The sequence below is a fragment of the Lynx canadensis genome, chromosome B3, assembly GCF_007474595.2.
Source record: "Lynx canadensis isolate LIC74 chromosome B3, mLynCan4.pri.v2, whole genome shotgun sequence".
In the NCBI taxonomy this organism is placed as follows: Eukaryota; Metazoa; Chordata; class Mammalia; order Carnivora; family Felidae; genus Lynx; species Lynx canadensis.
Genome location: NC_044308.2, coordinates 76,414,149 through 76,428,068, shown reverse-complemented (window position 1 = coordinate 76,428,068; position 13,920 = coordinate 76,414,149). Strand labels below are relative to the sequence as shown.

The 13,920-nt window shown below is 31.4% G+C and overlaps 1 protein-coding gene across 1 annotated transcript in view; it reads left to right on the top strand.

Moving 5' to 3' along the window:
- NOVA1 (NOVA alternative splicing regulator 1) overlaps window positions 1-13,920 on the top strand; it is a 152,006-nt gene that overhangs the window by 120,897 nt on the left and 17,189 nt on the right. Inside the window, exon 4 of the mRNA XM_030318862.1 lies at window positions 3,843-3,914. Coding sequence (XP_030174722.1) covers window positions 3,843-3,914 — 72 coding nt within the window. The remainder of the gene's footprint in view (window positions 1-3,842; window positions 3,915-13,920) is intronic.

Genomic DNA, 13,920 nt, shown 5'->3' with positions numbered 1-13,920 from the left:
GTTTGGAAAATGGAAAAAGTTCAGACAGTCAATTGTAGTAAATAAGGAGTTCATTCTGGAAAATCATGATTTTTTTCAAATAACAAAGACCATAAGTTGAAAGATAAGTAAAATACATGGTATTGAATGACTGAAGAGAAGGATAATGGTGTGGAATAACAAATTATGAGGAAAATAAGCAATGGAATAGGAATAAATTCTGAAAGACCTGTGTAACTTTGACAATATGAATTTATATTAGAGCTGAGGGGCTCCAGATTGTTCAGACATTGGAAGAAGGGAGGAAAGAAACTTGTCATGATGAAAAGCCAGAGATGACAATTACATATTCACATACTTTATCCATTTTTTATAGAGCACTGTACAGATTTATTTAACAGAACTGGAAACACAGGTGGAAGGTGACTACTTGAGTAATACTACTCAGCTAGTAATAGGTTTTGAATTACAATTGAGACTTCTTGTTCATTGCTGTTCTCAATTTACCTATAACTATCAGAGGTTCTTGACAGTCTGTTACTGTAGATTTGCTTGGAGGTAAGCTGCATATATTACAGAGTTCATTTATAGTAATATTTTCTGATCCAGCAAAACTGTCACTTGTTAACAAGAATGCATTTTACAATTTGTAGTCACTTTTTTAGTTCTTATTCCCAGAAACCTAGTTATATCTACACTTAACTAAATGTCTGTTGTTAAATCATGAATATTTGAAAACTGTTTCAAAGGATCCACTGTTTTGAAATTGTCAAATACTTTAAAATTTTCTGCAATACGTAATTCAGCCTCCAATCTTTAAAGCAGACTTCTTAAACGGCTACTCAATTCATGTAAATAAAAATGTTATATTTTCCCATTTGAAAGATAAAATTGTGCTAAAAAATGACTGTCCCTCACAATCACTATTTGACAAATGTAAAAAAAAAATTAGAGAAAGAAGTGTCCTTTGTAAGTGTTATTTATAACAAATATTTTAACATACTTTGCTTATATGGATATACAGTTAGTTACATCTTCATGATGTGTGACAGGAATTTTACTAAATGATTTTTAATTCTGAAACCATGAAACTTTAAATCTGTGTAGTAAGTAGGAGTGAACACTTTGTTTACAAAACAATAGGGAAACAAACATATTGTACATTTATGTTGAAATTGAAATATTTCTTATGGATTCTTCGGTTCTATTTTTGTTGAGAAAACTATTAAAGCTGTTTCATTAATCTAATTAATAAACATTTTAAATGAGAGGTATTATTTTAATACATTTATCTGTTTGTTAGAACAATTTTTTTGTAGCTAAAAATCTACCAAAAATGCAAACTTCCTGGAATCTTTTTATTGTTATAAGTTAAATTTGTAAAGGGAGGAGACTTTTTGTGTTTAAAGTATCTTTATGAATAATAGCTACAAAACTCATCATGTGTTTATTTCATTATGTAACATTATTTTAGAAATTTAAGTGAAGAAAATCTATTTAGAGATGATTTATTGTGACATTTTGACAATCTTATCCCTTCAAGCTCAAACTTATATAATTTTCACCTGTTTATTTAAAATACTAAACTTTAACTTCTTATCAGATGATGATGTTTAATAACCAAACTTTTAATGATTTAAACACATTAATATTTTTCCCAAAGTTTAAAGTTACTGTTTTTGTTTCTATGAGAAAGAAATAGCATCAGAATTATTAAGGACAATGTTGATGACTATGAATTGTATCAGTTACTAATAATATAGTTGTCTAATATTTCATATATATGCCAAGCAACAAAAAAGGTATTGAATAAGTTGATGGAAGACAATATTAATTGAAGTGACTACAAATTCTGAGCCACTTGCTATTACTACTTTTTCCACATTGTTCTTTACAGTGTTTCAGTACCTTATTGAGACTTCATAGCCAGGGTAAGGTGGATGTCATAGTGAACCTCTGGTACTTCAGGTTGATTTTACCCTGATGGAAGTAGAAGAACCCAGTACATACTTAGTGCTTCTGTATGTTAATGAACTTAAATTCTAACCTGTTTTGACAGAATTGGCCTCTAGATTTGTTTCACATCTATTTCATCAGCAACCTCAGAATTAATCTGAGATAAGTACAGAACAGATTTTTAAGTATGTTAATTACTCCCAAGAATTCTCTGTAATAACACTTGTAACCAGAGATGGGAAAATAAAATTTTCACTGTTTAACATATAGTAGCATCATGTCAATAATATATGTTCCAGGATAGTATTGCATGAAAAGAAAATAGTAGAGCAATTTTTAATAACTGAAAATGAAAGTCTCTCTGGAGAAATGACAGGAATTTATTACAAGGAATGAAAACAGAAAACCAAGGTTTTGAAGATGTATTTTCTTCTTTTATGAGGTTTCATTTCTGAATGTAGTTCCTGTCCCCTTTTTAAATATGATTTAACAAAAAAAAAAACCTTGGTATAACTCAATATTAAGTCTGGTTTTCCTCAAAGTATCTTAGGTTTTAACTTAGAAGAACCAGGAATCACTTGAAGAGTGGACTATTTAAAACATGATTTGATGTTAGAACCAATCTTTACTTTGTTACTGGAGAATAGTAGTTAAGCAGAAGCCTGTGAATCTCCTATTTTTTCTTTTTATGATCAACTGCTTTGTTCTACCCAAATTAGAATTTTCGAAATCTTAAATGAAGAAATATGATTTTGTTAAGTAATTTTATCTGTTTTTTCTGACACTGCTGAACCTTTAAAGTTATGCTTTTGCTCATATCTGAGTAATTGTGATGCATATGTATTAATATAAAACATAATGTCCACAAAGAATTATGTCTATACTATAAAACTACCCCATTTCACCTATTAGGAAATATTATCTATTGAGGATGCTTCTTAAGCAATGCTGTTCACTAAAAAAGTGAAAATACATTTTTTTAAAAAGAAAAAGGCTTGACATCTTACACTTTAAGGTTATTCCATTAGACTTGAAGTTTTTAAAAAATGTTAATGTATTGTTCAACAAATATTTTATGGTCTCATACTATATATTTTATATATAGTATGTATAAGTGTTTAGGAATGAAGTGGACAATAAATATGATTCCTAATATTTTTGTGCTTATTTTCACCACAGGCTGATGATGCTACAATACATCTATATTAAGTTTTTAGTCTTGAACATAAATGATAAAGATATTATAGCAATTTGTTAAAATGCTATTAGTTACTTGTTTATTAATATGAGGTTGATGTTTACATTTTCAGACGGGCTCTAAATTTATTAAAAATTAATATTTTAGAAGATAATCTGATATTAAGAACTCAGAAGTACAAATTTAGTTGCTTTTAAGTATGGATCCCTAAATTCATATGGAATCAACTTGTTGGTGATGTTCAACATATTAAGTAGGTAGATGCTTTTATGCCAAAGTAAACTTCATTTCACCACTTCTTCCAATCCCCGACTGTATTCATTGATAGGAAAGTAACTCTTTCGGTTTTACTCATTGACTTTCTTGAATTTTTGTTTGACATCTCTTTTCCCCCAAGCAAACAAGAGGGAAAGAAAAGAGACTACTATTCATGAATATGGTCAGGATACCTTTAATACTCATGTGAATTTTTATCAGCCACCATCATGATTTCAAGTCATGAATTTATTTTTACATGCTTATGCATGCATATTTACATGCATTAGTTACTTAATTGATCTTAAATTCCATTAAATTTGATGAATAGGAGAAAAATTTGTTCATAGGATTTTGTTCTCGTTATATTACATTTTATTTTATTTTGTTTTATTTAAATAATCAGTTTAAGGCTTTTAAAGGTTGATTTGCTCCTGAACTGCTTTGTTCCCAGACATTGCCATCTTCCCCAACTACCACCAAGTCCTCTCCATCTGATCCCATGACCACCTCCAGAGCTAATCAGGTACAGTATCATCCTGTCATCTACACCATACTTTTCACGGGTGATTGCCTGCACACTGGAGAAAAAGATAATGGTGGGTTAAGGATGTGTTCGTTCATTCACATATGTGCACCATGATCAGATTCCAAGTAACCTGAGAAAGAAATATCCATTATTCCTGAACCTTTATATGCATTTTTTACTTTAGATAACAAAAATATATTCACATGGTAGACTACAAGAATTTTGGATTTTTCCCTTAAAATTATGACTTAATGGAGCTCTGTGGGTTTTTTATTGAGTCACTGTTTATAATCTTCATTATTGTTTCTTCCTAGGATTATTGGTATATATATTAAGAATGTCATATATGTAAAAAATAAATGTATAAATATGACTTATTGAGCAAAGGTATATCTTTAAAAGTGAATGCATTTTCATTGTTTTTTATTTTAGACATGCCTTACTATGTAAACGATTTTCAACTTTCAATGAAAAACATTTCTAGCAATCTGAAAGTAACTGAAAATTGGTGTTTGTGATAATTTTAATGCTGTTTAACAACTCAGGAAATGGTATTTTCTTCTAATTTAATTATAGTGTTTTCTTTGGTGGAGTGGCACACTTTGCAATTAGAAATATGAAACTTATGTTTTTGATGATTGTTTTGCTACTGAATATTTGTAGGTCATTTTTCAAAAATGTAGTTATTTTTGGCACATTTAAGTAAATCATCTAAAATATTTATATGTAATCCAGAGCCTAATGTACTTGACAAATGTTGAAAAATATATTCATTAAAATGATTAAACACATTTTCATTTTGTCTGAGTTGAGCTTCATTTAGGTGAGAGATGTTATTTTTTTAATATTTCCACTTTTTTACTAATACAAGGCCTTATGGGATTATTCAAATATTAAATGAAAGCTTATCTTTTTCATATATTTTTCATATAGTTGACTAATAAATTAACTTTGAACTATATTTGCTAACTATATTAAGTGTGCCCTTTGCATGTAATCTAACCTAAGTCTATCAGAATAATTTTGCTCATTTGCTAATTCTAATACTTTGGCAACCTCAGGAAAAATTTTAAAACAATAACTGGAAGCAAAACTAACGTAGAGTGCTATTTTATTCTATAGTAGGAGCTTGATTTTCATTTTATACAGTAGCATTCCCTTTAGAAAAAAAAAACTACTTTATAATACTCACATTTTAGCCCCAATAAATTGGTTAAAATAATACACATCTCTAGTGATGAAACCCAGCACTTCCCTTTGAAGGAAATGATATGAAATAAATGTGAGAACAAAGCTTGTAATATTGATGCATGAAGTTAAAAAGGTGTTTATACATTTGCACTCTCTATGCCTTATTTCTTACATGAACTTTATGTGATATAGAAAACTATTGGAACAACTGACTTTTTTTTTCTAGTGTTTCTCTTGTATTTTATCATTCTTTATTTTTCGAACAAAAGACAAATGAGAACAACAGCAATACAAACAAAACTAACGGTTTTTCTCAGTGTATAAAGTAAAAAATCCTGGATCTGGAAAGAAAAACTATCTCAATAGTTTTGTCTTTGATGTTAGATTTATACTTTCTTTTTTTTTATATGAACATGTGAATTTTTATTAATTGATTTCTTTAAAGGCTCATTTATATATTGAAGTTTACTAATATTTTTACCCTCCAGATATATTACTATATCCACCTCTACCAATTCTAATATTTTCCTAATTTGAAATAATAATTCATTGTGGTTTTGTACTTTGTCTACTGTACTCTGTTACATATATTTTATTTATATTATGGTTTCTTCTGTTTTTATACAAACAAGCATAGTATCTCCTGGATAACATAAGGCAAGATATAAAAGAAGAACAAAACAGAATTCTTAAATATTGGAATTTTAGTCATCGTCCATTCTTATGTTATTAGTAGTTTGTACTCATTGTGCTCCCTCGGTATTTCCCAATAGTTTCAACTCCACTAGATTAGCTTAGATCTTTAAGGGTATATAGATAGAAAAATGGGTTCTAGTATGATAATCTTAAAATCTTCATAATTAAAGTGAACTTTTAAACCTATAAGTAATTTTTTTATGTGTTGCAGCTAATAGGATACCCTCTGCTGTTAAAAGCAACCAACTATAAACTTTTTCCTTGTAAATTTTTATAAACCAATGTAAAATACATCCAGTCAACTATTTGTGTTAATTTCATCTGTAATAGCTAAGTGAGTTATAATTGAGTCTATTTTCAGAATAAATAGTTTGTCTATGTTACAAACTAATGTGATAAAAAGATCTATGGGACTATTAATATTCAGAAAATCCAAAAGTAAAAAGCACAGAAAATACACCAAAGAGTAAGTTTTATTGCAATTTCAACATTTAAAAATCTTTTCTTTTAATAATGATTACGTGTTTCAGTACCTACTAAATTTTAATTTTCTACCCTCATGTTTCTACAGATCAGACTATTTCCACAGGTCAGACTGACAGACTGTAACCACAGTGTTGTGGGTCTATAATAATTTCCCCCCTGAAAATTGAGAAGTCTTACAGAATGGTGGTTAAAAGTCAAGACTAGCACCAAATTGTGTATGATCAAATCCTTGTTCTGCCACTTACTTGCTGAGTAAATTAGGCTTCAGTTTCCCCTTTTGTGCAATTCAGATAATTATAGCACCTCAAAGGGTTGAAGAAAGAAAGAAATTCATTGTTAATAAATAGTACAGTATCTAGAATGTAATAGTCACCTTAAATGTTAGGTTATGTTTATTTTTTTATGAAATATCTTTCAAGTGATATGAAAGAGTGTTCTTTAAGATGGTGAATAACAGCATACAGCTTATTAAAACTGAGTTTTATCTTTAAAAAAGGATTCAAAGATACTAGTGTTCCTGCTTTTTTAACTCCAAAATATTTCTGTAATCAGTCTCTGTGTGGTTTTTAAGACAGTTTAAACTACACTACAGTTATTTTCTCCTCTAGTGAGAATACTAAGTCATGCATTCTCCAGTGATAAATCATCTTGCTATTATTTCCCTATTGAGAAAGAAAAGTTATAAGGGCTAATAGTTTTATAACTTACACTTTTTTGTGTGTGTGTTGCATATTGCAAAGTGCAACTTTGAAATTTCCAACAGGTGAAATTTTAAATATGAAGCAAATATAAAGATATAATAAATAGAAGTAGATTCTTTAAGCAATGTGTTTTTTAAAAACTTAACAAAATAAAAAAATAGAGGTTTGATCAGTTCTGAGTTATTGATAATAAATTTTTTATTCACTTCAAAATTCAACAAAATGGTTTTGTTAATCAGCCATTGGTGCCAAAAATTAAATTCCAGCCTTAATTTTAGATTCCTGGTGGTTAGCTCACCTAGGATTCTTCTTAAATTTCATGAAAAGAAAAAGGAAAAATAACAATTGCAGAAACATCTGCTTTATGGACACTCGTTTACTGATGAATTTGAAATCATATCTCAAAATATAATAAAACAAATGAAAACAGATAGCTCATGTATAGCACCTTTGCTATGGTTACAGGAGAACAGAGATGAAACCCACTGGTCTTTCTTTAAATTCATGACTGTAGATCTCAAATGAATCCTTAATTCTCAAATAGTCATAAGCCCATTTACTTTTTTACTCTCTAGATGGCTATTTCATATGTTCTCTTCTTTCAACCTCTGTATTAGCTTTCTGTTGCTGTGTAACAAGTTACACAGTGGCTCAGACAGCACCCATTTGTTATCTTGTAGTTTCCATAGGTCAAGAGTCTAGGCACTGCTTCGCCGAGTTCTCTGCTCCTGGTCTCACAAAACTGCAATCAAAATATCGGATGGAGTGCATTCTCATCTAGAAGCTTGACTGAAGTCTAATCTGCTTTTAAGTTGATACAGGTTGATGGCAGCATCCAGTTCCTTGAAGTTGTATGACTTAGGGGCCCTGACTTCTTACTGTCTGTCGACAAGAGGCTGCCCAAGTTCCCTGCAGTATGACCCTCAGTACAGTAGGCACTTTCCACTATGGCTATGTACATCTTGCAAAGCCAGCAGGAAAATCTTTCTCCCATGTGTGCTAGCAAGATGAAATCTTACATATTGAACTGAATCACATGTGTGACTTCTCACCTCCTTTACTATACAATATATAATCACAGTAGTGACATTCCATCATTTTGCCACATTCTGTTGATTAGAATCAAATCACAGTTTCCACCCACATTCCAATGGAGAGAATTACACAAAATGTAGCACCAAGGAGGCAGATCCTGGGGCTTTCTAAGAATTCCCCTATCAAACCTTCCAATATCTCTTGCTCCATCCTCACTCCCAACAGATGATCTGAGTTCCTGCTTCACTGAGAAAACTGAAGCAAAGGAAAACTTGCACAAACTCACACTAAACATAAACGTAATACCCACATATTCTACATTCTCTTACCTTCTCCTATCTAAAGCCAGTAATTTCACTTATACATTAAACCTCATCCTTTTTCCTTTACTCGAAGACATCTCTTCAGCAATTCTGCCTTCCCTCTCCTTTATTATCTTTCACTTTTTTGTCTCTATGGAATCATTCCCATCAGCATGCTAATATCTGTTTTTTCCCCCATCTTAAAAGACTAAACAAAAACTTTTAATGCCACTCTCCCGACCAGCTAATGCCCCACTTCTTATACTCCTTTGTAGCAAAATTCACAAATTGTTTTCTCTGTTCTCTGTTTTCCAATATGTCTCTTCCTTCCCATTCTTTCTTAGGTCCATTCCAGCAAGATTTTTGCCTCTACCATTTCACCAAAACTGTGTTTGCCAAGGACATCAGTGATGACCACACTGCTAATTCCAGTTGTCTATTCTCAGTACACATGTTACTTGGCCTATTAGCGGTATTTGTCATAATTCGTCACTTCCACTGCCTTGCTAAACTTTCGTTACTTGCCTTCCAGGATACTACACACTTGGGGTTTTACCCCTGCATCATATCATGTGCTTTGTCTCAGAATTCTTTGCTAGTTTTCCTCATCCCACTTAATGTTGGAAATCTCCATGTCTTACGACTTCTTTAGGGTTTATACTTTGTTTCTCCTTATCTAATACCATGGCTTTCATATGTTAACAATATGCAAAATTTATGTCGTCAGTGAGAGGCAGCTTTACTATGAACTAATGAAGCTTAAGCCTTAAGATTTCTCACCTCTACAAGCTTATTACAAGGCACCGTACCTAATTTTAAGTTCATTACTTTGAATATATTTCCCAAAGATGTCCCCTAAAATTGTATGATACCGGTCCCACATAACTTGGGTTCGTATTTATCTCTTAATTCCGCTCTAAGAAACTATAGACTGTATCCAGATTCCCATCCAGCAATTTCCGCTTGCATATCTAATGGACATTTTAAATTCATCAGTCCAAAAAACTACCCTAACCTTGCTCCATCTTTACCAACCTTTACTATCTCAGTAGAGGCAATGCCATACATCTACTTGCTCCAACCAGAAATCTTAGATTCACCCTCACCTGTTTTCTTCCATAACCCAAATCCAGTTTCTATAAGATATAATAGTGACTCTACCTTTAAAATAGAGGTAGAATCTTAATCACTTCTCGTTACATCTACTGCTATCCTAGTCCATGCCTGTATTATTGCAATAGACTCCATACAGGATTTCCTACCTTTTCTACCCTTGCTATCCAAAAGTTTGTTCTATACCAAGTCTGTATTCCTTTTAAAAATGTGTCAGGTTTTGGTGGGTTTTTTTCCCCCTTTGCCTATATCTGTGATAGTTTCCCATTTCACTCAGTAAAAGCCGAAATCCCAAAAATGATACCCATTAACTTACAAGATCTGGTCCTTGTCACATTACCTCTTTCATTTCATTTCCTACCTCACCTGCTTACTACTCTGCCTCAGCCAAATTTACCTGCTTGTTTTTCCTTGCAGACAATAGGTGTGCTCTCTCCTCAGTATTTTGTTCTTGCTTTTCTCTCTGCTTTAAATTCTTTTATCTCAGAGATTTACTTGGCTAACACCTTCAGAGCCCTCAAGTCTTACTTCAAAATTCGCCTTCTCAATAAGGCCTACTGACCGTCCTATGTAATATTGCAGACTGGCCTCCTTCTAGTACTCCTAATTCCCTTTGTCTTGCTGTATTTTTCCATCCCTTCATAGAATACCACATATTTGTTTATTGTCATACTCACTGTGCATTGTCTCTCTCACTTTCGTAGAAAGTAAGATGAATGACAACAGGGATCTTTGTTTTATTCTCTCATGTATCAGAAGCACTAACCTGCAACATAATAGGTTCTCAGTTAATATTTGTTGAATGACTAGTCTTAGGAGGAAAAATAGGCTTACGGCCTGTATGTTTAAAAATCAGTTTATTTTTAGGAGTACCTGGGTGGTTCAGTTGGTTAAGCGTTCAACTTCGGCTCAGGTCATGATCTCACAGTTTGTGGGTTCGAGCCCTGTATCAGGCTCTCTGCTGACAGGTCAGAGCCTGGATCCTGCTTCGGATTCTGTGTCTCCTTCTCTCTCTGCCCTTTCCCCACTCACAAACACTCTCTCTCTCTCAAAAATAAACATTACAAAATTTTGAAAAAATGAGTTTATTTTTGAAAATCCCTTCAAATGAAATTTTGAACATCAGTTCTCTAAAGATCTAAACCACCTGAATAAGGATGCTTTTAAATTTTTTATTGCAATTTAGTTAATTTATTTAATAATATTTGTTTTTTAATAAATTTATTAAAATATATTTTAAATATAGTTGATGTACAATGTTATATTAGTTTAAGGTACACAACATTGATGATTTGACAATTCTCTACATTACACAGTGCCATGAAAAGTGTAGTCACCATCTGTCACCACACAATATTATTACAGTATTATCGATCCTATTCCCTATGCTGTACTTTGCATCTCTGTGACTTAATTATTTTATAATTTGAAGTCTGTAACTCTTAATTCTCTTCACCTATTCCATCTATCTGCCCACCCCCTCCTTTCTGGCAACCACCAGTTTGTTCTATTTATGTGTTTCTTTATTGAATAAATAAATTGAATATTAAATTAACGGGACATAGCTTTCTTCATTAGACTTCTGTTTTACTCAGAACACAGTTTGAAAGCTAGTCAGGCTCTTGTCTCAGGTATTGTCATAATTCTCCAACAAAAAATTTTCATTTCCTTCAGCGTATGTGTGTAAGTTGGTGTGTGTGTGCACGTGTGTGTTATATCAGGGTAGTGTTCATTAGAAGTGTATTTAAGAAAGTTCCAGAAAAACAATGAAATACAAATGTTCGTTTTAAGAGAAGTGATTTTATTATTTTTATTTTAAGGGAATTATATTTATTACACATTAGAGTTTATGTATTGTGCTTACTACTAGGATGAGCTTTATAAAATTGCTGATATTAAAAAATTGCTACTATATGAGTGAAGTTTATTAGTGTATATCATATACATATCAAAATCTGTAAAACTTTCCAAGAATAAATTGAACCAAAAAAGGATAGAATCCATATTAAGAGAATGTAAAATTTTCATATAAGTACATAAAATGCTTCCTTAATGAATAGACTTAAAATAATTTTGGAAGAGAAAATTTAATATAGAAATAGCAATGTTTTTAAATTAAAATGTAAATGTGTTGTAATTTTCATTTTCTCCCCAATTTTTTTGGTATTGTGGGAGCTAGAAACAAAGGCAAAATGATTTTAATATTCATATGAAAAAGAAATGCCTAAGAATTACCAGGAAACTATTAATAAAAGGATTATCAAAAAATAATATATGTGTGGGACGGCTTACTTGGCTCAGTATTAAAATTTACTATAAAGCTATCATAATAAAAGGAGTGTGATATTAACACAAACAGGTATAATTTATCAGTGAAATTCCAGAAATCCAAGTACATATGAGAATTTACTGTGTTTTATTATATATTAAGAAAGGTAGTATAACTTAGGGATTAAGAGAACTGGGATCTCGAATCATAATCTTTGGCTTCAAATCAAATCTTTCCTGCTTTCTTATTTTCTGATTTGAAGAAACATCTTTAACTTTGCCATGTGTGTTTCTCATCGTTAAAATGTGACTAACAACGGAGCCCTAGCTCATAGGTTTGTTATGATTCTTAAATGAATGAATACATGAGAAGCACTTAGAACACTGCCTGGTCCAGAGTAATATTTAAGTGTCATTTTAATCCATTTTAGAAAAGGATGTTAGGCATCAGGGAAAGATGAATCAACATCATAAAATTATACTTTTTTTTTAACCAACAGATAAAATTCTCTGTGTTAATAATGCACATGGATCAGGAACAAATAATCTGTGTGTATGTGCACTTATAAATTTAAAGTGCTGGCATGGATATAGGAAATAATCATTCTTATACAATATTGATGTAAGTGCTATAATATTGCGGCTTTTGAGAATCTATCCAGTAAAACTTAATGCACCAATATTTAGGAATATAGAGACAAGGATGTATATCATAGTATTATTTGCAGTGGCAAAAGTTGGGAAACAACCTGAACTCTAACAGGAGAATGACTGAATAAATAATGGTATTACAGAATATTATGGGGTGATGGTATTAAAAATAATAAGTTGGAGCCACATAAATTGGCTAAGAATAGTGTTCATAATATACTATCTAAAGAATACTAAGTTGCTAAGAAACATATGGCCCTATGTTTAATAGAAAACATCTTGTGTGCATGTATCATAGGGTGATGATGAGGAATATGAACATGATTAACTTTTTCTGTTTATATCTCTACTTTGTTTTTAAAATGTTAACTGAGAATGTAAAACAAGATGGAGAAAATGACTTCAGTTGTGGTATATACTGTGTTTTGAAGAATATAAAGTGGGAATTTTCCAAGAGAAAGACTGGACCATCTTTATCATTATATATCTGTTTGAGCTACCTGTCTCTTCCTTTTTCTAGTCATGGAATGCTTTATTGAGTTTCCAGAAGGGTTACATAGAGAGGGTTCAGGCCTAAAGGAGACATTTATTAAATGACAAAGGAAATGACTTTTTTTTCATATTTTGAAGTTATATCAAGTTATGTACTATATGTAATATTTTTCTTAATGCATCAAAGGTTCTCAATCCTACTTTTACATCAGAAATACCTGTGGAGATACTTACCTAATAGATCTTGCATGAGATTGGGTGTCTATATTTAAAGAGTTAGAGAAATGTTTTCTGAAGCTGTTTATTATATGAAAAATGCATATTAGTTGACTAAAATGATTGTGTACTATACTTACACTGTCTCTTCTCTCAGACTTTATTAAGACTTTTTTCATTAAATAACATACTTTATTTGAAAAATTATAAATTAAAGAAAAAATATTTGATTTGTGCAAAAGTTGAAGGGTAGGTGTTAGGTTTAGCATTGAAAACAATAAGAGTTATTAACTATAACTAGTACAACTTAAATCTATGAAGAGTTATTATGCAAAGGGTGATTATCTTTTCACATAGCATTAATAGTCCTTGACGATTACCAGGAATGATTAGGAGTTCTCTTACGTTGTATATCTTTATATACAGATTACAAAAATTATGGAAAGGGGTTAATTGAATGCTTCTAACCATAGTCATTCCATTACAAGCTTCTAAGTTAGTTTGCTATGCTGTAGATAGTGTGTTCTTCACACCCAATGGTGGGAATCAGAGGATCTGCCTGAGAGCAAGTTAAGAATTGCTACTGAAAGCACCTAATTTATGTTTGCATAATACACCTTATGGTAAATACCAGCCTATTTGACCTTCCGAAGTCCCTTTTGAAGGTACAATTTCAAATTAAGATATATTCCTGTTTATGGAAAATCTAGTGCTTTACAGTTACTCAGATTGAAAAAAAAGTGGTATACTTCAGGGAAAAAGAATGAAATAGTCACTCTGTAATGTCGTTTATTTTACATCCCATACATGACTCGGGCATTGGCTCATGAGTAGGCAGATTTGCAATTATCT